Consider the following 25792-nt stretch of genomic DNA (forward strand, 5'->3'; position numbering starts at 1 on the left):
GACATTATTGTGAGGTTTTGTATTAGTGTTCCTAAAAATAAATATACCGGCCCCCAGACACATTTTTTCTCTAAATTTGGCCCCTCGAGTCAAAATAATTGCCCAGGCCTGTGTTTTAATGTATATATATTGAATTCTCAGTGGTCACCGTTAAGTGTAGCGAGATAAGATTAGTGTGTTTGTATAAGTGTGTGTGTGTGTGTGTGTGTGTGTGTGTGTGTGTGTGTGTGTGTGTGTGTGTGTGTGTGTGTGTGTGTGTGTGTGTGTGTGTGTGTGTGTGTGTGTGTGTGTGTGTGTGTGTGTGTGAGAAGAGCAACCTGTCCCAAGCTATTGTGTCTTTACAAACATTATGTGAGGCAGCATTAACCTCAATTATAAGATCATCATCATTAGTAGTGGTAAAATATTATTTCTGAATATATGGAAAACAAATCTGCAAAAATACATAAAGTACAACTTGCTCATGCAACTCTCACGTCCAATACTTAAAGGCCTACTGAAACCCACTAATACCGACCACGCAGTCTGATAGTTTATATATCAAGTATGAAATCTTAACATTGCAACACATGCCAATACGGCCGGGTTAACTTATAAAGTGCAATTTTAAATTTCCCGCCACACTTCCGGTTGAAAACGTCTATGTATGATGACGTATGCGCGTGACGTCAATGGTTGATACGGAAGTATTCGGACCCATTGAATCCAATACAAAAAAGCTCTGTTTTCATCCCAAAATTCCACAGTATTCTGGACATCTGTGTTGGTGAATCTTTTGCAATTTGTTTAATGAACAATGGAGACTGCAAAGAAGAAAGCCGTAGGTGCGATCGGTGTATTAGCGGCGGACTACAGCAACACAACCAGGAGGACTTTGAGGTGGATAGCAGACGCGCTACAGTGAGTACAGCTTTGGCTTCCAAACATTTGATCGCTTGCCCGTACGTGCGTGTCGCTATGTGCATGTCACGTACGTAACTTTGGGGAAATATATGTTTCTTGCCGACTGTGATGGCGGCCGGGGTGTCGTCGAAAGCTACAACGCCCGCCGCCGTCCCGTAGCTAAGTTAGCTTCAATGGCGTTGTTAGCAACAGCATTGTTAAGCTTCGCCAAGCTGGAAATTATTAACCGTGTATTTACATGTCCATGGTTTAATAGTATTGTTGATCTTCTGTCTATCCTTCCAGTCAGGGGTTTATTTATTTTGTTTCTATCTGCATTTGAGCCCGATGCTATCACGTTAGCTAAGTAGCTAAAGAGCTTCGCCGATGTATTGTCGTGGAGATAAAAGTCACTGTGAATGTCCATTTCGCGTTCTCGACTCTCATTTTCAAGAGGATATAGTATCCGAGGTGGTTTAAAATACAAATCCGTGATCCACAATAGAAAAAGGAGAAAGTGTGGAATCCAATGAACCCTTGTACCTAAGTTACGGTCAGAGCGAAAAAAGATACGTCCTGCACTGCCTCTCTAGTCCTTCACTCTCACTTTCCTCATCCACGAATCTTTCATCCTCGCTCAAATTAATGGGGTAATCGTCGCTTTCTCGGTCCGAATCTCTCTCGCTGCTGGTGTAAACAATAGGAAAATGTGAGGAGTCCTTCCTCCGGTGACGTCACGCTACTTCCGGTATAGGCAAGGCTTTTTTTTTATCAGCGACCAAAAGTTGCGAACTTTATCGTCGTCGTTCTCTACTAAATCCGTTCAGCAAAAATATGGCAATATTTTGAAATGATCAAGTATGACACATAGAATGGATCTGCTATCCCCGTTTAAATAAAAAAAATTCATTTCAGTAGGCCTTTAATGTCCCAGTTTAGTATGTCACCACTGTAATTCTCAACATGTTAAGCGTGACTACTTTTATTCGCACAACGCATCTTGCAAGTTACTTCCTGACATGTTGACAGTTGCTTTTATGTATTTTGGCTTGTGTGTGTGTGTGTGTGTGTGTGTGTGTGTGTGTGTGTGTGTGTGTGTGTGTGTGTGTGTGTGTGTGTGTGTGTGTGTGTGTGTGAGGAGCTACCTGTCCCAAGCTATAGTGTCTTTACAAACATTATGTGAGGCAGCATTGACCTCAATAACAAGATCATCATTAGTAGTGGTAAAATATTATTTCAGAATATATGGGAAAAAAAACCTGCAAAAATACATAGAGTACAACTTTCTCATGCAACTCTCACATCCAATACTTAATGTCCCAGTTTAGTATGTCACCACTGTAATTCTAACATGACTATTTTTATTCGCACAACGCACTTGCAAGTTACTTCCTGACATGTTGACAGCTGCTTTTATGTATTTTGCCTTGTGAAGTGTGTTGAAAATAAGGTGGCAATAAAAAGGAACACAGTTTCATCGCCTCTGCTCACACGTCCTCTGCGCACAACAAATTTACGCAGCGCATTAAAGATAAAATCCAACCTGAACTCTGAAAACAAAATAAAAAGATAACTTTTTCTTTGCCATTTTGCAATGCAACTGTGTGTGTAGCAAGTGACAACAAGCGGTCAGAGCAGATAAAACAATGACTCACTTCATTTGTAACTTTTTAAGACGTTTTAAGGAAGACAAGGAGGTGGTCCAACAATCACTTTTTAGCAAAACTGGTCACTTTCTGCCGTAATCACGCCAAAACATCTGTCATCTCAAAAGCAACCTGTCTTATTTTCTCACTTGCACCAACACACATACACACAATAAACCAGCGATGCGTTCACAGCCACAGAAAAAGTGGGACAACTCCAACACACTCCACACATAAACTGTAACTGCCAGGGTGGCATGCAGCCATTCGATGTCATTAACAGAATGTTGCGCGTATGTTGCTGTTTTGCAAGTTAGCTCATAGCTAACAGTGCTGAGTCAAGGGAGGTAAATGCTGTTAAAATATTTTTATGGCAAAATGAACAAGCACTGTACACTCCTCAATCAAATGTATTAAGAATGTTCATTTATGGGTATTAATCATGAAATGCTACTGTATTACTGGATTATAGAAATGCAAATAAAAACTGTAATTATATATTTTATAGGGATGTTCCGATCAGGGATTTTTGCTGCCGATTCCGATGAGAGATTGGCTGTTACTGATCACATGTATTAACAGTACATTTTTTAATTACTAATGTGGAGTGCTATTGACAGTTTAACAATATCAGCAAACTATTTATACAAGTTTTGTATTCTATTTTATAACATACAATTGTTTAATCAAAACAAAGTCAATAGTACACAATAACTAAACAAAATCATAAACTACTTTCTACTACTCATTGTAATCCTTAGTTTTTTTAATTCAAAGTCCTCCGATGTCCTGGGAAATCTTTTTTGAATTTGTAAACTAAAAATCAAATATTTTGAGAAAATACAAATACCTATCTAATCACTCGAGTATGGATCATATACTGATGTATTACCCTTGGTGTGAACACCACCAATTTATGGATTGATCCGCCCTAGGGTTGCCACTGCCCTGGAAAAAAAAATAAGTAAGACTTTCTAGGGCTGGACCTAATTTATTTATTTTTTTGCCCTTTTTATTTGTGTGAAAGGAGTTTTATACTATCCGCAAAGGGTGAATGGAGGCAACTGGACTCTCATTCAAAAGAGTCCATTTGCTTCGATGTTTGGATTATCTATTTAAACTTGTTTCAACAGATAGCTGTGTAAAGAACTAAGATATTCAATTGTGCACATTGAACCTACAAACTGTGCTCTCTTGGACCAGTGATCAATCTTTACTCTGAGGAATACCAGACAGAGGTATTTTTTAATGGTGCTTTCAAGGACACAACAACGCCTGCCAGAAATAATCAATAATAATAATAGATTGTATTTGTTATGCACTTTTCATTTAAATACATCCCAAAGTGCTAAAATACAAACCAATATTTAAATCAATAAAAGTTTAGCCATTAGTGCTGGGAATCTTTGAGCACCACACGATTCGATTTGATTCAATTCGTTGGGGTAACGATTTGATCCAGAAACGATTCTAGATTTAAAACGAGTTTTGATTCATAATCAATGCTTTTTTAATAACATTGGGTGCCATTTCTATGATTTAACTACATTCCTCCTTAAAATAGACAAACAGCTTTGATAACTTTTGTATTACTTACTTATCTGTACAGCAAATATGGGCATCTACATCAACAATATGATTTGCCTGGCTGGAAAGGAAAGATTAAAAAAAAAAATGTTTGAATCGATTAAGAATCGTTCCAAATAAGAATCGCGATTAATTTGAAAACACATTTTTGGTTATCCCTATTAGCCATTGAAACAGATAAAATACTGAGACTAAAACCATAAGAAAACATAAGAAACACAAAACGTGCAAAAATTGTGGGATTTCTAACAGTCTTTTTATTTTAGTTATTTAAAAAAATATTTGATCAAAAGAGTTCAGTGTGCGTATAAGGGCTTTTTGAGAACTATAAACTCTACCGCGATAATAATGATAATCGTGATTATTTTGGTCCATTAACCGTGATTGTTACATCCCTACTGTCAATACTAGTCCAATAAGAACAGTTCAGTGCCAATTGTGCTAAGTTGGAGCTTTTAAATGTCTTTTTTGGAGTGCATGGCCAAATAACAGAGCAATTATGGAGTTGAGACAAAAACTTGCTTGACTGAAAAATCAGTCACAAAATAAGCAAATCTTGTAATGACAGAAACAGTCCTGTTAAGTCGATATTATCAATATTTATCTGAAGGAAGTACATGTTTTTCTTCTTGAATGACATTTTGGTTTAGGATACACTGAATGAGGAAATCTGGTGGCTCAGCCTTTCTGTTCTTAAATGTTCAGTCCCATTAAAACGTCATCGTATCATCGCAGTAAAATCTTTGTAACTGCGCCTCCTGGCAATGGATTATGACATAACCTGTCAATCACCCTCCCTTTGGCGTAGTTTGATGAGTAACGGGGATTTAGCTGAATAATCCTGCCATATGTTACCTAATCATTTATACTTTCCTCTCTGTATTGTGGTGACATAACAGGATGTCTGCCTTGGCGCTCCTCTTTTGGTCGGTCATGTTTGCATCATGTTTAACGACTGCATTTGTGCGTGTGGTCAGCTTCTGTGGCCGTCTCTGCCCGTCTATCTGTGTGTTACTATGTGTCTTTGCTTGTCTTCCAGGCGAGCTAACGCCTCCACGCGAGCACAACTGCCTGAGCGACGAGGACAAGGTGCATAGCGGTGGTGCGCAGACCAAAGACAGAGGTACCTCCACCGACGCCCCCTGCAGGCACGGAAAAACATCCGGTCGTTCGCAAAGCTCTACAACTGCGGCAGCGACGCGGCCAAAGTTTCAGGAGAAACCACCCGCGCCACCACCACCGCCCCTGAATTACAAACCGGCTCCTCTCTATCCGGCGGGGAAGGTGGATGGGGGTGGACAAAGGGTCCAGTACCAGTCGGACACTCATCTGGAGCCCACAGATGAGATTTATCTAACTCCAGTACGGCGTTCTTCTGACCCCTTGGAGCCTCTTTGCACACAGGACCGTCCTTTCCTTTCACAGCAGACTGAGCAGGGCCGCATGTCCATTAGCTCCGACACAGAAGGCCCACCTCCCTACCAGCCACTACCAGATCGGACCAACCCTTCTATCTACGAAGAGGAAGAAGTCTACATCCCGCCGCCTTCCTACGCTTCCTGTGTTGAATCGCTCATCACGCCGCCAAGCATGGCTCTCTCAGCTCATTCTTCCCTAGCACTGGACCTCAGTTTGAAGGGCTCAGGAACAGGTGCAGGGGCAATTTTGCGAGCTGGTTCTTCAGTAGAGTATGTGGACGCAACAGACGACAGCTACTGCGGAGAGGACGAGGATGTGGACAGAATAATTATGGATGAAAGAATGAGGAAAGCGGGAGGAAAGGTGGATGGCGGCAGCGGCAGGGCCGCCTTGCTACGAACTTCAATGTGCTCTGATGCCAGCGGCCTGTCGTACGACTCGGTCAAATACACACTGGTGGTGGACGAGCACGCTCAGCTAGAACTCGTTAGTTTGCGGCAGTGCTACCAAGGTTACAGCGACGACAGCGACTCGGCCACCGTCTACGACAACAGTGTCTCCTCTCCCTACGAGTCTGCCATCGGGGAGGAGTACGAGGAGGACGAGGAGGAGGACTGCTCCCGCTTGGGGGGAGTGAGACGAGAGGCCACCGCTTGTCTGTCGGAAGACTCTACGCCGGACGTGGACCTGCACTTCTCGAAGAAGTTCCTCAACGTCTTCATGAATGGACGCTCTAGCTCATCAAGTAAGTCAACACCTTCTGGGCACACTATTAAATTCCACTTTTTTTAACGATTCGGCTTTGGAAACATTTTTTCACTGAACCTTGTTTCCTGGATTTTGATGTAATTAATCTCCTCGAGATTGACGCACACTTGGTACTGTTGCTGTTTTAGGTGCAGAGTCTTTTGGCCTATTCTCCTGCATCATAAATGGAGAGGAACATGATCAGAGTCATAGAGCCGTCTACAGGTGAGAGGAATGTCTTGCATTGACTGCAAATACGATACAACAGCAGTGGTTTGCTAACTTTTTTTTACAAAGTACCTTAAACACTTTCCTCTCCAAGTACCACCACAATGACAATCATTAAAATACAGTAGCCTTTGGCAGACGAACACTTTGAGGCACAACATAGTGCTAAAAAGTATGTTCCGTTGCTTACATCGCACCGTAGGAGTGCTTCTAATAGCCAAGAAAGGTGGCGCAGATTATAGTTGTGTGCTGCATGTTCCACAACATAACAAAACGCCACAGGTTGTAGCAGGATGCCATTGATGTTCAGTAAATGATTGCCTCCAGTAGGTCTCGGTAGAAAGAATCAATTTAATTTATTATAGAATAATGTCTTTAAAATGTTCTAATATCGATTCAGACGGCATAACATTGATTCCCCTTGTGCAAACTGTAGCAGTATAACACTATGCTAACCTTATTGTCCCAACAAAAAGCCGCCTGGGGTAAAACAAAAGCAAGTGGGGGACTTACCAGCATTCCCAAACGATCCTCCGTGGGTCATGAAGACTCATTATTAGAAGTTTTCATGTTTACTGCAATTACTATTTTGCACTTGAAGAAACAATACCCAAATTCAATTTGCAGTGATAGAATGTTACTACACTTTCAATTTGTTTTTTATTTCTAAATTGCACTTTTGAGACAGTCCTGTTTACAGTTTAAACTGTCCAATGTTGTTAATACAACAAATACAGTGCATTTGTATTTGGTTGAGACATTTTCATTATTTAACGGACTCATGATTAATCGGTTTAGAACCTCATGAATCAAATTGTATTGGGAAATAGGCACTAATACCTAGTCCTACAGTAGTCTCCATGGTGACTATGCAAACTCTTCATTTAAACAAGGCGGTCTACACCACTTTTCTACTTGTTGTCAATTGTACACGGGATCTTAGTAGATCACCGGCAAGATGCTCGCTAATAATACGTGCAAATTTATAGTTTGCACACACTTTATTTAGCATTTCTTATTTAGGATCTTAGTACTGCAGATCAGGTCCTATTTGTATTGTCATTCATTTGATTAATGTCACTTTTTACCTGCCACCAATACAGAAGGCAAGAGATATTTTAAATTCATTAACAGAAGCTATTCTTTCACTCTCACTTAAAATGATGGCTATTGTGCATTGAAACAGCAACATAGTTTTTTTGTGAGTCCGTTATAACAGGTGAGCCGCAAAAGTTGACTCGAGGTCACTTTTTGTGTATTTTGTTTTTCTCCCTTCAAAATTAGGGGAACAATAATACCTTTTTCTCAGGGCAGTATACACGCTTTTTCATCGAATCAGAAAGGATAACAAAATGAAAATAATCCAGATTATCCAGGGAATTTGATTTGGCAAGCATCTGAAATATCCCTAACAAATGGGTGTTTACGCGACAAAGCACAGCCGGAGGGTTTGTCTGGACGCTTGTCACTTGTTAGGTAACAGTTTCCAAGACTTTGTTTTCCACGTCACGTAAGATGTGGATTTCACTTTGTTTGTATTATTCCTGTTTATAACGATATCGCTCAATCTTCAATCCTCAGAGATTGCAGAAAGTTGAAGGTACCATTTAGTAAAGTCTCAGAGTTGTTTGTCATCCAAAATCTAGCATTGATGCTAGAATTTAATCAGACGTACTAGCAACACATCATTTTTTGTCTGTTGCTTTAATGCTATTGATCTGTGTCCGTCCAAACCGGTTCACTGTATCCCCTTTTAAAACATACTGTACAGCAGACCTGGACAAATTAAGGCCCGTTAAGCTTTTCAATCTGGCCCGCCGGACATTCCCAAATAATTTTTGGAAACTGTAGCTGCCATTTTGATGTGCAGTGATGTTTTCAAATGACCGTAAGTCTTGAACTATAGAAAGTATTTCAATGGTTTGAATTTGTGCTTTTGCATTATATACGAGTTACTATGGTCATCTAAGTCACAGCAGCTCAGACGAGGCACCAAGCAGTGTGGGTGGGGAGCGTTTCCACAGAGTGTTTCCAGAGCGGCCTGCCTGAAATGTGGGTGTCAGGGACAGACGCGGGAGGAGATTTTAACAACAAAGTTCTAAAGCTTAGTGATACATCAATTTTTTTTTACCAATTTTTTATTTATTTTGCTGTGTTTGTTGCATTTTTGTTGCGTTTCGCTTGATTGTAAAATATGTCGATCGAGAGGGTGTGTGACGTTCATATGTTGTCAATATTCTGTGTTTTATCGTTCAAAGTTAATATTGTAAATCCCACATTCTTTATTTTCATGTACATTCTGGGTGTCTCATTCAGTAAAACAATTCAAGAATCCATTCCGTTTTTTAAGGCGGTGTCCATAACGTTTTTAGCTTTTAATCAGACGTTATTGTATTGTACAGCAGATTTTCACAGCTAACATATATATATATATATATATATATATATATATATATATATATATATATATATATATATATATATATATATATATATATGTGTATGTGTATATATGTATTAATCAGACATTATTGTATTGTACATATATATATATATATATATATATATATATATATATATGTATGTATATATATATATATATATGTATGTATATATATATATATATATATATATATATATATATATATATATATATATATATATATATATATATATATATATATATATATATATACATATATATACGTGTATATATGTGTATGTGTATATATGTGTATGTGTATATATGTATACATATGTATACATATGTGTGTATATATAGATAGATAGATTGATAGATATACCGGCCCCCAGACACATTTTTAATCTAAATTTGGCCTTAACAAGTCAGATACAACAACATAACATTGAGAAGTAAGGTGGGACTAAAGCGTTAGCAACATCAACAATGTTTGCTACAGTGTTAAGATTATACAGTACTCACGTTTTGGGGGACGGCGTGACTCGGTTGGTAGAGCAGCCGTGCCAGCTTCTGCCATCCTAGTCACGTTCGTTGTGTCCTTGAGCGAGATACTTCACCCTTGCTCCTGACGGGTCGTGGTTTGCTTGGCAGCGCCCGCCATCAGTGTGTGAATGTGGAAATAGTGTCAAAGCGCATTGAGTACCTTGAAGGTAGAAAAAGCGCAATGCAAGTATAACCCATTTAACAATCTATAATTGGGGTTAGTTCATTTGCTAAAAAAAACAAAACAACAAAACTTTCGGTTTTCGGTTACCGTTTTACTATAATCTGATACCAAATCTTAGGGCTGGGCGATAAAAGGATATCAATATATAGAAATGCGTTCTTTAAAATATTGTATCATTTTTTCCTGTCTTATTCGTCGGACTAAACCGGAAGTTGAGCAACGCGGGAGTGATACGCTAACAGCCAATTTTGTAACAGCATCAAGTTTGGTTGTGCCATCTTATTGTTTGGTAGTTGATTCTTTGCATGGGGTGAGAAGAGACACTAAAAATGAGTGCTGCAGAGAGCGAAGAAATTGTGGATAAAACAGGAAAAGTGTTTGGGAGTATGGCAGTTTTTAATTTAAAAAAAAAAAACAGAACTGACCAAATGGTCTGTAAATTATGCAAGGCAATTGTGCCCACCAAGACCGCTAATGCCAAATCACCCAGCCGCGCTCACCCTTTAGAGCACAGCTGTAACTTCCTGGCACTAAACCTGCAGAAAATAGCACTTTTCAGGTTTCTCTATGTTTACATGTTCACACTTTGCATTATTTTGTTAAACTTTATAAGGTATTTATTTTTATTTTATTTTTTCACTTTTAATTTCAAGAGGTTATTGTTAAGTGTCCAATACGATTTTACAATTGTGTTGTCATTGCTGTGTTTTCCAGGATTGTGTTGACATTTCCTTTCCTTTCTGCCTTGACAGCTGTGAGGATTATAATCAGAAGAAGGTTACATTTTAAAGTAAAAATATTTTTCTCTTGTTCCTTATTTTAGATGGGTCATGAAAAAAATCAATTATTATTGATATCGACCGATAAAAACACTTATATTGTGATACATTTTTCAGCCATAGGATTTAAATGAGTAGTTAATAGTAGTTTTTACTTTTGTTTACTTAACGTGTACTATATTGACTTTGTTTTGATCAAAAACTTGTATGCAATAAAAACTAAATAATGAACTAGTTCAAATATTGTGTTGATATTGTTAAACTGTAATTAATACTCACAATGAATACAAAAATGTACAGTTAATATATGTGATTGGTATCGGCCAATCTCACTCATGGATGGTCGGTAAAGGAATCGGGAGCATAAAACATTGATCGGAACATTCTCGGGTCTAATTTGGGTCAATTGAAAAATTAATTGGAGTATCTCAATACTTTTGTCTCTACAGTGTACAGTACCTGCTTAAGCAGTAACATACTGCATTATAATCTAATTATTAAAGTTATTACATAGGCTAATTATAGGCAAATGATATAGTTATGTCAATGTCAATGTCATGTTTTTTAATGAGTATGTAGTTGTTAATATGTAATGCTGTATATAAATGTATATAGATATTTCAAAAGGCTGGTCTTGACCCAAAACGATTACACTCTAGCTTGCTCATTAAACTAAGTGATTACATTTCATCCATTATTCCAGGTTTGTCCCTCGCCACGACGATGAATTGGAGCTGGAAGTAGACGATCCATTGCTGGTGGAAGTCCAAGGGGAGGATTACTGGTATGAGGGCTACAACATGAGAACCGGAGCCCGAGGGATCTTCCCAGCTTACTACGCCATCGAGGTGACCAAGGAGGCCGACAGCTTCAAAGGTAAAAACACCGCAAGGGGTCAAATACTCTCACGTCTCCCGGTGTGACGGCAAGCGTCTTTAACAGGGTGTCCAAACTTTATCACATACTGAAAAATCAAAGCGTGCGGGGGCCATTTTTGTATATTTTTTAATTTTTAAAACCAATACAATGTATCAATATATTTTGTACCTTTAGAGCTCCCCTTAAGTTTGGCCCCAGGGACCCAAATTCAATGCTTAAATATGTCGATCAACTTCAGATCTATCAGTGCATTATAAATTGTATTAGTTTTAGATGTTTTTTTGGGGGGGTTTTATGCCCTTTTTTCAAATAAAACTTATTTTTATATGGCAAACATACAAAATATGCATTATTTTCCCAAAAAAAATATTTCAAAGTGGAATGTTTAATGTGAAGTAATTGGAGCCTTCAATAGGTCAATAATTCACAACTACAGTGATTTTTATGCGTTATTATTTTTCGAGCAATGACAGTTTTAAAAAAAAACAAAAAACAGCCTGCATGGCAACTTTGTGTTATTAGTCAACACTGCAACTTTTTTCCATTACATTTCACCTGTTTGCTCTTTTAGTCAACTTTTTTTAAGTTTAGTTTTTTTAAATAGTATTTTAAGAATGTGCAGAGGGCCATTTAAAGTTAAAACATTAGCTGCGGACTGCAAATGGCCACACTTTGGACACTACTGTTCTATACCATATAAATAATAAGTATGGGTAAAGTTTTTTCATTAAGGTCTGATTTCAAAACAATGCAAAAGAGCAAGATGACATAGTGTTGTATTGAAGTCAAGGTGAAAAATAAATAATTGCTATAGATTTTAAGAAAAAAAGGCTCTTTGCTGTATTTTATTGGAGTTTTTCATTGCTCTTTCTTCTCCTTCTAGCAAAGAGCAGCGAATGGATGGACAGATACCGGCTAAAGTTCTTGGGCTCGGTCCAAGTGCCGTACCACAAAGGAAACGATGTTCTGTGTGCGGCCATGCAGAAGGTAAGTCATCTCCTTTATCCAACTCTACAGTACCAGTTAGTAGAGGTGTCCCGATCCGATATTGATATGGGATATCGGTCTGATACAAGCAAAAAAAACAAGTAAAGGATGATATTGGCTTGCATCTAAAATCTCAGATAGTAAATAACATCTACATTTCCTCCAATAATCACACAAGGTTGGTCTTTTCTTATATGTTAGTCAAGTTATCTACAAAAGGTAAACATAGTAGGCTATGGGCTGCAAGGAGCTAGCAGCCACACAACAGCTAAGCACACAATATCACACAAGCTAGACATACGTAATAAGTGTAATTAATTGAACAATATTGCAGCCTAAAACAGTCAATATAAACAAGTATCAAGTATTATACACTACCGTTCAAAAGTTTGGGGTCACCCAAACAATTTTGTGGAATAGCCTTCATTTCTAAGAACAAGAATAGACTGTCGAGTTTCAGATGAAAGTTCTCTTTTTTTGGCCATTTTGAGCGTTTAATTGACCCCACAAATGTGATGCTTCAGAAACTCAATCTGCTCAAAGAAGGTCAGTTTTGTCGCTTCTGTAACGAGCTAAACTGTTTTCAGATGTGTGAACATGATTGCACAAGGGTTTTCTAATCATCAATTAGCCTTCTGAGCCAATGAGCAAACACATTGTACCATTAGAACACTGGAGTGATAGTTGCTGGAAATGGGCCTCTATACACCTATGTAGATATTGCACCAAAAACCAGACATTTGCAGCTAGAATAGTCATTTACCACATTAGCAATTTATAGAGTGTATTTCTTTAAAGTTAAGACTAGTTTAAAGTTATCTTCATTGAAAAGTACAGTGCTTTTCCTTCAAAAATAAGGACATTTCAATGTGACCACAAACTTTTGAACGGTAGTGTAGTTGCATACTAGTTACATATGCAAAGTCTCCAAGGCAGAAAGGTTTTAGCAAGTATCCAATAACAAATGTGTCCGCATCAATCAATTTACTGCGTTCTGCGCTTACATTGACAAATTATTTGTGGTTAACATTCTATTTTAAAAGCATAAATCTGTCAAATGGTTACTGTTTTTCATATATCATTGTTCTCTGAGTAATTTGTACTTGGTCAAACCTTTTCTCACATTTCACACCACAAACTGTTAAAAGTATGCACTATGATTCGTGCTAATATCCATCCATCCATCCATTTTCTACCGCTTGTCCCTTTTGGGGTCGCGGGGGGTGCTGGAGCCTATCTCAGCTGCATTCGGGCGGGGTACACCCTGGACAAGTCGCCACCTCATCGTATGGGATTAAATATCGGTGTTGTGTTGCGACACCCCCCCACCAGGAAGTGGACTATAATGTGCATCACATTGAAGTGCATTTAACATTTGTGTATTTCGAGTATTAAACAGCTGAAGTTTTAAGAGTGCTTTGTTTTTCCCAGATCGCCACCAACAGAAGAATGACAGTCAAGCACAACCCACCTTCTTCCTCTATCCTGGAGATCAGTGTGAAAGGAATCAAACTGGCCGTCGAGGAGGATTATTACACCTGCGACGGCGTAAGACGACTCTTTGATCAATAATAGGCTCCATGTTATGTCAGGAGTCATGTCAAATATTACATCTGCACAAAGAAGCTCCCTTCATACTGACGCTGTGTCGCCCCCCTGTGGCCGTAATTAAGCATGGCAGGCAGCAGTAATGTTATTTTTTATTACAAAGTATTTGGAAAACCCTTTAAAATTGTTGAAATGTTGAATGTTAGGGTTTAAATTGAATTTGAAATTTAAATCGATAATTTTTCCCTGCTTAATTCCTCCTCTCCTCTCTCTGTGTCAGAGTAACGAGTGCAGTCACTTTTTCCAGCTAAAGAACGTCTCCTTCTGTGGTTTTCATCCCAAAAACAGCAAGTAAGTCAAGCAAAGTGTAGAAATTTAAACATTATGTTCCTCCCTGGTTGCTGTTTGGACGAGGCAAAGGATAGTGTGAAACCTTGTAGTCTCACAATCATCTAAGTTGGCCAAGTTTGAGGACGACTGAAGTGTCATTTGTTGATTTCCTGCAGATATTTTGGTTTCATAACCAAGCACCCAGCAGACCAGAGATTTGCCTGTCATGTGTTTGTGTCTGAAAATTCCACCAAGCCTGTCGCAGAATCAGTAGGGTGAGTGTGGGATTTATTCAAGACCGATTGGTACCGGGCCGCACAAGATATTAAAAAAAAAATTGTTTTTCTTTTTTATTAAATCAACATAAAAAACACAATATATACATGATATATCAATATAGATCAATACAGTCAGCAGGGATACAGTTCGTAAGCACACAAGATTGTATTTCTTTATGAAAAATAAAAAATAAAAAAAGATACAAAAATTCTCTCCCCCCCCCGGTCCGTGGGACAAATTTTCAAGCGTTGACCGGTCCGCAGCTACAAAAAGGTTGGGGACCACTGACATAGATGACCCTACCAGAATATTTGTGTGAATGTTGAAAAGCTGGACAAGCTTTCATCCTGGTTTCCCCACTTTTCGTTCGTTAAAGACTTATTCTCGAATAAAAAGTGTTACTGTTTCGAATTTCTCAACCGATCCAAACCACTCTAAAGTCAAAATGATTCTTGATAATGTTAGTCAATTACTAGCATGCTAACTTCAGCACTTTTCTAGCAGATATACTTCTCAGATTGAACTCACTTCTCTCAGATAAAGCTAATTTTCATCACATTTAAATTTAAATTATATGTTGACTTTAAATATTATATCTAAATGTTAAATCTAAACCTAAATCTTAAGTGTAAACCCAAATGTTAAATCCAAATCTTAAATTCAAACCTAAATCTTTTCTATCTAAACCTAAATGTTACATTTAAACTTAAATCTTAAATCTAAATGTTGAAACTAAATCATATTTAAATGCGAGCACTAAATGTTAAATGTAAGCACTAAATGTTAAAATCTAAACCTAAATCTTAAATCTAAATGTGAGCGCTAAATGTTAAATACAAACGTAATTGTTAAACCTAGACTTCAATGTTAATTCGAAACCTAAATTTTAAATACATTTTTAAACCTAAATGTTAAATCTAAGCCTAAATGTTTGATCTAAATATAAATCTTAAACCTAAATGTGAGCGATAAATGTTCAATCTAAACCTAAATCTTAAATCTTACTCTAAATGCGAGCGCTAAATGTGCACCTAAACCTCAATGTTACCATGAATTGATTTACGTGGACCCCGACTTAAACAAGTTGAAAAACGTATTCGGGTGTTACCATTTAGTGGTCAATTGTACGGAATATGTACTGAACTGTGCAATCTACTAACAAAAGTTTCAATCAATGTTAATTCTAAACCTAAATCTTAAATCTAAACCTAAATCTTAAATCTAAATGTGAGTGCTAAACGTTAAATAAAAACGTAATTGTTAAACATAAACCTCAATGTTAATTCTAAACCTAAATCTTAAATCTAAATATTGAATCTAAACCTAAATCTTAAATCCAAGTCTAAATGTTAAATCTTAACATTAATCTTAAACCTAAATGTGAGCGATAAATGTTAAATCTAAACCTAAATCTTAAATCTAACTCTAAATGTGAGCGCTAAATCTTAAATCTAAAATAAATGTTAAATCGAAACCTAAATGTTGAATCTGAACCTAAATATTAAATCTAAATCTAAATGTGAGCGCTAAATGTTGAATCTAAACTTAAATGTTGAATTTAAACCTAGATGTTAAAACCAAGCCTAAATGTTAAAACTAAGACTGAATCTTAAATCTAAATCTAAATATGAGCGCATATTTATCGAATGTATATATTCCACCAATCCAACGCCTCCAGCCGCAAAGCCACGCCCGCATCTGTGCCTCTCCGTGCAGACACTCCTACACCTTTCTAACTGCGGAAGAAGGAAACATGACAGATGCTTCATGACAAAAAATGCCAATAAAGTTGCATCATTTTCTAAAATGTTAATGCAGCTGAGATAGGCTCCAGCGACCCCGAAAGGGACAAGCGGTAGAAAATGGATGGATGGATAGCTCTAAACGTGTGAGCATGCATGGTGTGTTGCATTGACAATTAGACATTCAAACACCCGACGCAGCACTTCTGCATTGGACAATGAATGGAATTGAATCTAATTACATCGAGGGAGGCAGTGTGTTGGAATACACCTATTTCTATTTGTATGTGTTTTTTATCATTTTGCGGCGCTCTTACTTCATGATTGTGTCACATATGAACATTACATTGCTGAAAACCACGTTGCCACTGACATAATATGTCTTCATTGTAAGCTTAAGGGTAACTTTTACATTCGGCACCCCATAGGTATATACCTCAGAGTCAAATATTTTGTTACTTCATACATGTTAAAGAATGCTAACGGTAGCATGCTAACATTAGAATGCCAGCTTTTTAGCTAATTTTGCTGGTATAAACCTCAGTCAAATATGTTGTTACCCCATATGTGCTAACTATTAGTATGATAGAATGCTATTAGTGCATGTTAACTTTTTGCATGTTAACGTTAGTATGTTAGTATGCTAGCTTTCGTTGCTCAATTTGCAGGTTAATCGCCCAAAAGTAATTTTAGTATGTTATTTGACACTATCTGGCTTGCCATGTACTGTTATGTTAGCATGCTCGCTTTATTTTTTAGCAAATTTTTCAGTTTACACCTCAGAGTCAAATATTTTAAAAATGTACGCATCCTCACTGTTAGCTTGTAAGAATGCTAAAAATAACATGCTCGCTTTTAGGCAAATGTAGCGGGTATACACCTCAGACTTAAATATTTTGTTATTTTAGACATGTTAACTGTTAACATGTTATAATGCTAGTGGTAGAATGCCAGCTTTTAAGCTAATTCGGCAGGTATACATCTCAGAGTCAAATATTTTATTTCACGCATGCTAACTTTTATCGTGCTAATGTTAATATGCTAGCTTATTTTATAAACTCATAGTCAAGAGTCGTGTATTTTATTACGCAACGCTATCTGGCTGGTGTGCTAAGTGTTAGTATTTCAGTTTGGCTTTTAAGCATTTACACGCAATACTATATCAATACTAGAACTAATACTAATCTATAGGGCTGTGAATCTATGGGCACGATTCAATTTTTGGGGGATTTGATTCAGAATCGATTTTCGATTCAAAACGATTCTCCATTCAAATAACATTGGGTGCCAGTTCTGATTATCTACAGTATATTCCACCATAAAATAGATAAACAGCTTTGATACATTTCTGTATTACTCAAAAGAAAACTGGCTTTGTTTAATGAAATTTGACCCAAACATCTACTAAAGTGGCTGTACAGGACAGATTTAATTAAATGTATTTTCTTCTTTTCTTTTCTTTTTCAAATTGAATTTTCTTTTTTTATCAATTAAGAATCACGATTCATTTGAAAATCTATTTTTTTTTTATACCTATACTGTTGTACCGAAAATCCATTTTCTATTTATGGTGTTGATGATGTAATAGAATTGAGTCAGTCATGCTAATACATGTCATTATGTGGCCCCATATATAGTCCCCATAAGCTGGTTCAGAATTTCTAAACATTATAAACACCATATATTCAAATTATTTATTAATTGAAAAGCACTTTTTACACTATTTTTTTTTTTTACACTGAAGGTAACAACTTTGCTTATTTGTTTTTCCCCTAGGAAAGCCTTCCAGTTGTACTACAAAGAGTTTGTGGAGTTTTCATGCCCCACAGAAGATATCTACTTGGAATAACCTCGTCCTGCCTTCAACCACAGCCCTGTACAGTACACTGTATCATATCATGATGTTGCATGAAGGACACATCTAAGAAAATAACACATCTAATGAGCAGGCAGGAAAGGAAGTGGAAGGGAATACAATAGATCCCCGCACATCGTAGTGAAAAGCCCTAAAAATGCCTATTTTTGATACTTTAAACCTGAAAATATGCCATACTTAGTTATTATTATCAGTTTGTACACATCAAGAAACAATTACAGGTATACAGTATTGTACTTACACAACATCACGTCTTGTAAAAGTATCTTCATGCTGGGAAATGTTGGGCCCATTGACTCGTGAGACGACGCCCTTTTCTGCATTCATAGCTGCGGCACACAAAGCAGAGAAGTGAAACCCATGAGATACTGCTAGCGGGGATCTAGTGTAGTCTTCAAAGTGTCCAGAAATTATGCAAAATGGCGTCAGTGATGCTGAAGTGATCACAGCCTGCCCATGAAGGGCAGCGTTTGCAGGGCGAGTCAGCAAAGTAGCAGTGGGTGGAAACTGAACCGCCTTTTACTTGCACTCATCCTTGAGGTGAAGATTGACAGAAAGCAGGGGTGTAACGGTACATCTGCACCATTCCGATTATGTCTCACTCCCGTCACGTTTGATTGACGTCCCCAATCCAATACAAGCGGCATTGGCATGCAGCAAACTCCCATAAGCCCAGAGAGTGTACGTTAACACGGCCATAAAAAAAGATGCGGCGTGGAAGCGTGCAGAGAGGCACTTCCATTAGCGTGCAGCCTAGCGGGAGTTGTGATAGTGCTTCTTTCGTTTGGTAACACATGGACTATGCCAACAATGGTTGTCACAATGCGGCCCGAGGGACCGTTTGCGGAACATTTTTCGCTTTTTTTTGGGGTCCGGGGATAATAAGAGCAAAAAAATATAATGTAACGAAAAAAAGAGAAAATGTTGATATTAATAACTAATAATAACACAATTTGATGTTAAATAATGTGTGTATTTTATTAGCCTTTTAAAAAAAACCAATTATAATTATCAAAGTGGTCCCATATTCGGTATTCTGCAATTCAGCCAAATAGCATCGTCATTAACACTGTTTATTTAAAGTCTTTACTGTGGCACTTACCTGCATTGTTTCACTTTACTAAAAGAAAACCTTGTAAATTATCATTATTTATTTATTAAACTTGACATCAAGAATTTCATTCAGGATTACCGTATTTTTCGGACCACAGGGCGCACCAGATTATAAGGCGCACTGCTGATGAATGGTCTATTTTTGATCTTTTTTCATATATTAGGCGCACTGGATTATAAGGCGCATTAAAGGAGTCATATTATTATAATTTTTTTGTAAATGGAAAACACTTCCTTGTGGTCCACATAACATGTAATGGTGGTTATTGGTCAAAATGTTGCATAGATTATGTTTTACAGATCATCTACAAGCCGCTTTCTGACAGTCGCTTCAGGATGCGCCGTTTTTGGGGCGGTCTTATTTACGCGGCTCACCTTCGGCAGCGTCTTCTCCCCGTCATCTTTGTTGTAGTGGTGTCGCGTGCAAGGACGGGGGTGGAAGAAGTGTCAAAAAATGGAGCTAACTGTTTTAATGACATTCAGACTTTGCTTAGATGAATAACGGAGCAGCATCTCCTCATCCGGAAACAACCACACCGGAAATGTGTCCCGTGAAAAAATGTCAGACCGGAACTCTAATAACTAAAGTTTCTTGGGTGAATAATGTAAACTCACTACACCGGTATGTTTTAGCGCTTTCATGGCGAGTTTACTGACAGATATAAGTTACACTACTTTATATTACAAATGGGAACAGCGGAGGATGAATGTCCCATAACAAGAAGATTAAAAAAAAGAAGAAGCTTATCGACTACAATGTCGACACAGACTTCAAAAGCGGACCTTTCAGGATTTACGCAGATCCCAAATACAGATCATCAGGTACTAGAAGGTAAGAAAAGTTTATTTTGCATAATATTGCGAAACAAAACGTCAGATAATATGTCTTACCTTATACACACACCATAATAATACTCGTATGTTTAATGCACCGACAATCTTTCAAGCGTTGCGGCTTCATAGCTTACCGACGTCGTATTAAAACATTTTGATCGATTTTTTAGCGCCGTGTGTAATGTTCTATATTTTCAATGGAACATTTAACATGTTGGTGTTGTTTACTTGAGACCCATCATAGTGCAGCCTACATGTATCTCTTATGTTTGACTGCCATCTACTGGTCACACTTATCATTACACCATGTACCAAATAAAATAGCTTCGAGGTGAGTATGCTCAACCAAAATTATTCCTTACATTAGGCGCACCGGGTTATAAGGAGCACTGTCGAGTTTTGAGAAGAAAAAAAAGACTTTAAGTGCGCCTTATAGTCCGGAAAATATGGTAGTTTGCTCGCAGTTTGCCTATTTTTTTTTTAAATATATCCTTTTAAAAAGTATCAAAGCTGTTCACACAAAAGCTAAGCAATTTAATGTTTTGTAAAGTGAGGGCCTGATTTACCAAGATCCAAATAAGTGGTAAAATAGCATGCACAATGCGGTGATCTACTAAGACTGTGCACAAAAAACAAGTGCAAAAGTATTACAGACTGCCTTATTTAAATGGGGCTTTTGCATGACCTGTGGTGTTTTGTTATGTTGTGGAACATGCAGCACACAACTATAAATCGGTGCCACTTTTTTATGGGCAATATAGAAGCCCTCTTCGACTCGACTTGACAACGACTTTGCTTTAGGGCTGAAATTATTAATTGAAATAATAGTAAAAGATAACATTTATATTCTGTTGCTGGGATTAGTCGTTTGAGCGTAATTCATAAAAATTGATCAAATCCGGACTGCATGGAGTGCCCTGAACTTTGAATACGCAGGAAATAGCACACATGAGAGCGGTGGTGCACGCCAGTGAAGTTTTTTGTGCCCATATTCTCTTTATTAATTAATTAATTAATTTTACCTTTTATTTCTTTTTTCCCTAAAATACGCATTGAGTGTATATGTTGTGTTTTATCCGATTACTTGAATAATCGAACAAACTAATCATTAGATTACTAAAATAATTGATCGCTGCTTTGCATGTTATGAGAAGCTACTTGATAAACCATCACCCGGAAAATATATTTGAAGCCAGCAAAGCTAAACATACATTGTTTAAGTGCCATAAATTCCAGACTATAAACCTCTATTTTTCTGCCACACTTTGAAGCAGTTTATGAGACGCAGCGGCTAACTTATGGATTTTTCTTCGCTGGCGGCTATTGTAAAACTTATTTCATACATTAAAAAAAAACAAGCAAAAACACTGAGAGGGTGTTTTATTGTTTGTGCTATTGCGCCATCTTCTGGACGAGTTTGCTCATTCCAGGTGCTGCAGTGTCCTTCCCTTTATCGACACTTAAACCGAAGTGTCGTTCAGTCTTCTTGCCGTCCATAGCGGTTCTACTCGTATGGTTCTTCATTCATCACTCCAAGCAACGTTTATAACTTTTACAGTATAACTAGAACTGTTTATACCTACAAAACCGTCCCATGTGTGATGTCTGTAGGGGTGTTTTCATGCATATTTGTACATTCTATCGTAATGTAATGACGCTACATACGTCTCTTCAGCTTCCCTATCAAAACTTCCACTTTTTGACTGGGAATCCAGTTTTTGTCCTTCACAAGCCTCAGCAACACTCTTGAGCGTGGGCTCATTAAAGGAGCGGCTAGCTTCATGTTACGTGATTTACGCAAATAATAACGTGAAAGAGATGGATGGACATGAAGACGACAGAAAAGATATGTCTGCCAAAAGTCAAAACTTTGTGTAAATTGACAAGTCGGAGACTAAGTAAAGAAGAGCAGGCGGCAGCTCTTACATTCTCTTACTTTCTGTAACATTCAGAAAGAAATGACATCAGCCAGCTTGAAAAATGTTTCAACTATAAGCTACGTGAAGGAGCCCTTGTTGTTTTTATTTAAATGTTTGCAACATTTCAGGGTTCCTAGCAAGGAAACCTTACAATGTATTAAATCCATAAACTGCTATAAAATTGAGTAAACGGCAAGTTATCATGATGAAAACAAAATGCCTTTTTTTACCAATTTTCAACATTAGCGATGCATAAAACATTTTGTCGCTACTGGTCTGACGTTTCCTGAAAAATCATGTTAAAAACAACACCTTAAAGCCTTGTGCAGCTGTTTACGTATGTATAGTATTCATGTTTAAATAACTTTTACTGCAAATTAATATCTTCCTCTATCTCCTTGACTACTAATAATCAGTATGTGCCTGGAAAAACCATATCGGTCAATTTCTAGTATGTACCAGACCGGAAGGAAGCTGTATTGTTACACCCCTATTAACAGGCAATGCGATGGGTCTGTGAGCTGAAGTGCATTCTGAGAAATGTGGTAAACTACCAAATAAAAGGAGACTCACAGGATTAAATAAAAATAGATAATTGCAAGAAACTGATCACATACAGAAGGGAAGGGATTTATATGGCCCCATTCCTGGATGGTGAGAGGAAGAGAAGGGGTTAATAATGTTGCTCCCCCCAATTCGCCACTTTTCATGTGTCAGGTAAATCGCGAAGAACGCGGCCATCTGAATCCCCTTCCTACTGTACAAGTAAAAATGTGAGCGTTTTCAGTGCAAAACTACGGTAAGACTTCTCAGTATTGTTAGAATCACCACACACGGTTCTCCTGTTCTATTATGACATCATCAACCCTGGCGTCCAACTCCGGGAATAGTAGAAATAAGCAATAAGCTGGTAGAATACAAACTTTCAGTCACAATTCCAAAGTCGTTTTCTGTTGGGTAACAAAATGATACAGCAGGTACTTGGGAGCAGAAACTTCACTGGTAGTGCCTCTTTTTCATTCAGCATCGGGACCTTCCTCCATCGTTGTCACAACACCGGAAGTAATGATTGGGTGTGTTTGAATGCAGATTGTGATGTTAATGAAGATCGCGTGTGTTAATGTGTGTGTTTTTCTCCCCACTGCCCCAGTGTTGTGACATCTACAGCGTGTATGGAAAGTTCTATTGAAAGCTGGAATCTATAGCATGCCTTGTTGATCATAAATATGTTTAGAGTGAAGCCAAAGGAAAAGGGCGAACGACAGCACGGTTCTTCTGCAGTGGGGACAAAAAACTGCTTTCGACATCCTCTGTCACTAACCCTCATTTGTAAGAGATAATTTTATGGGATCTATATTTACCACAGAATGTTTCTAAAACTACGGAGTTCTCGGTGAAGGATGTGGCCATCGCTTAACCCCCCCCCCCCCCCCCCCCCCATGTTAGAGAAATTGAAAGTTTCAAAAATGGCTGATGTAATGACTTTATATGTTTTTCAAGAGCAGGTGAAGACAGACAGTGGGGGCTGCACAAAAGGTGTACAAATATGTCATATAGAAATGATTTAATATTTGTAATTATAAACATTGTATTAATTCAATATTTAGTGGGTGAAAATATGATTTGGATTTTTTTTTCTTTTAGATGTGAACTCTTTATTTAAAAATCTAAGAAACTGCGTGTCTTGTTTTTTATTACAGAATCACAGTTTGTTCCAATTTGGGTCTTTAATATTACTTGTATAACACACGGGTGATATTTCATGTCTGGAGCGCTTTCTTAAAGTTAAATAATATCTTAAGAAAGTCATAAACAGGTTTTTTTTTATACAAAACCCAAAACCAGTGAAGTTGGCACGTTGTGTAAATCGTAAATAAAAACATGATGATGATGATGATTGCAAATCCTTTTCAACTTATATTCAATTGAATAGACTGCAAAGACAAGATACAACTCTTTTTTTTTGTGACGTAGTGATTGGAGCACATCCTTGTTGGTCACAAAAAAAAAATCATTAAGTTTGGTTCTTTTATGAATTTATTATGGGTCTACTGAAAATGTGACCAAATCTGCTGGGTCAAAAGTATACATACAGCAATGTTAATATTTGGTTACATGTCCCTTGGCAAGTTTCACTGCAATAAGGCGCTTTTGGTAGCCATCCACAAGCTTCTGGCAAGCTTCTGGTTGAAGTTTTGACCACTCCTCTTGACAAAATTGGTGCAGTTCAGCTACATTTGTTGGTTTTCTGACATGGACTTGTTTCTTCAGCATTGTCCACACGTTTAAGTCAGGACTTTGGGAAGGCCATTGTAAAACCTTAATTCTAGCCTGATTTAGCCATTCCTTTACCACTTTTGACGTGTGTTTGGGGTCATTGTCCTGTTGGAACACCCAACTGCGCCTAAGACCCAACTTCCGGGCTGATGATTTTAGGTTGTCCTGAAGAATTTGGAGGTAATCCTCCTTTTTCATTGTCCCATTTAAAGCACCAGTTCCATTGGCAGCAAAACAGGCCCAGAGCATAATACTACCACCACCATGCTTGACGGTAGGTATGGTGTTCCTGGAATTAGAGGCCTCATCTTTTCTCCTCCAAACATATTGCTGGGTATTGTGGCCAAACAGCTCAATTTTTGTTTCATCTGACATCACATTGACAAAGATAAGACCTTCTGGAGGAAAGTTCTGTGGTCAGATTAAACAAAAATTAAGGTGTTTGGCCACATGTAACCAAATATTAACATTGCTGTATGTATACTTTTGACCCAGCAGATTTGGTCACATTTTCAGTAGACCCATAATAAATTCATAAAAGAACCAAACGTCATTAATGTTTTTTGTGACCAACAAGTATGTGCTCCAATCACTCTATCACAAAAAAATAAGAGTTGTAGAAATTCTTGGAAATTCAAGACAGCCATGACATTATGTTCTTTACAAGTGTACGTAAACTTTTGACCACGACTCTACATGATGTATAATAAATTATTATACACCATTATATTATTATTATATGCTGTATGGTCAAAGTACAGATAATTGTCATAAGGTGATTTACCTGGAGCTGCTTGAAATTATGTATCTTCCAACATCGTGGGAAGCACAGCTGAAAGTCAATGAGGACTATTACAACTTAGTAACATTACTAATTACTGGAAAAGGACACATGTATGGACTTTGTATACAAACACAGGTAAAACCACAAATGAGTGTCAGTTTTATATAAAAAAATATATATATTAGATTGGAATTTGGAAGTATTTGAAAACAACACAGCTAGCATGACTCCAAATTAGCAGAGAAAAAAGGCGAAATGACTTTAAACATAAAGTTACAACAATGAAGTAAGTTCACAAAATACTTTTAGGCTCTTACAAATTGTGTCTTGTCGAAGTTTACCCAGGAAGAATGCTTTTAAGTGATGTGATTAACTCTCTAAGCGCTGCTCTCAAAATGGAGTTTGTACTAACCAGCTGCTGTTTGTAGGCGGAAGCTGCTAGATGGCGCCAACACGCAAAAAACTAATAACCAACGAAGAAGAAGTCAAGAAGGACAATAAAGACAACACTGACATCTAGTGGAGAAACAATACATACCTGCATTGCATGTCTTTGAACGTGACCAACAGGAAAGTAATTGTAAAGAGAAATAGTTCAAATGCGTACACTGTAAGTGACGCTAAAAATATTTAAATAGTCCTGAAACTAAGTGACGCTAGCCATCCATTTCTACCGCTTGTCCAACAGGGAACAATCACGAACAATCCAAAAAATAGTATTTAGTTTCATTGATTGAGAAGTGTATTGACATCTTAAAGAATTGAATCCATGTAATGCTTTAAAAAG

At 37.5% G+C, this 25792-nt stretch overlaps 1 protein-coding gene and 1 long non-coding RNA gene across 6 annotated transcripts in view; one reads left to right on the plus strand and one right to left on the minus strand.

Moving 5' to 3' along the window:
• The window catches only part of LOC133639735 (C-Jun-amino-terminal kinase-interacting protein 1-like), an 89830-nt gene extending 69328 nt beyond the window's left edge, over positions 1-20502 (plus strand). For all 3 annotated transcript variants that reach the window (XM_062033321.1, XM_062033332.1, XM_062033327.1), the window contains exons 5-12: positions 5155-6279; positions 6431-6506; positions 11141-11313; positions 12200-12303; positions 13735-13851; positions 14132-14202; positions 14358-14456; positions 17979-20502. In XM_062033321.1, coding sequence (XP_061889305.1) covers positions 5155-6279; positions 6431-6506; positions 11141-11313; positions 12200-12303; positions 13735-13851; positions 14132-14202; positions 14358-14456; positions 17979-18051 — 1838 coding nt within the window. In that variant the 3' untranslated portion in view covers positions 18052-20502. The remainder of the gene's footprint in view (positions 1-5154; positions 6280-6430; positions 6507-11140; positions 11314-12199; positions 12304-13734; positions 13852-14131; positions 14203-14357; positions 14457-17978) is intronic.
• LOC133639751 (uncharacterized) overlaps positions 1-25434 on the minus strand; it is an 83198-nt gene extending 57764 nt beyond the window's left edge. The window contains exons 1-4 of one of the 3 annotated variants that reach the window (XR_009823855.1): positions 25323-25434; positions 25006-25053; positions 18320-18407; positions 9454-9634 (exon numbers count right to left, since the gene is read on the minus strand). This is a non-coding gene — a long non-coding RNA (uncharacterized LOC133639751). Of the gene's footprint in view, positions 1-9251; positions 9635-18319; positions 18408-25005; positions 25054-25322 lie in introns of those variants that run through there. The other 2 variants (XR_009823853.1, XR_009823857.1) reach the window with 2 other exon arrangements.
• Between the last annotated feature and the right edge of the window lie 358 nt (positions 25435-25792).

The sequence above is a fragment of the Entelurus aequoreus genome, linkage group LG02 (assembly GCF_033978785.1).
Source record: "Entelurus aequoreus isolate RoL-2023_Sb linkage group LG02, RoL_Eaeq_v1.1, whole genome shotgun sequence".
NCBI lineage: Eukaryota > Metazoa > Chordata > Actinopteri > Syngnathiformes > Syngnathidae > Entelurus > Entelurus aequoreus.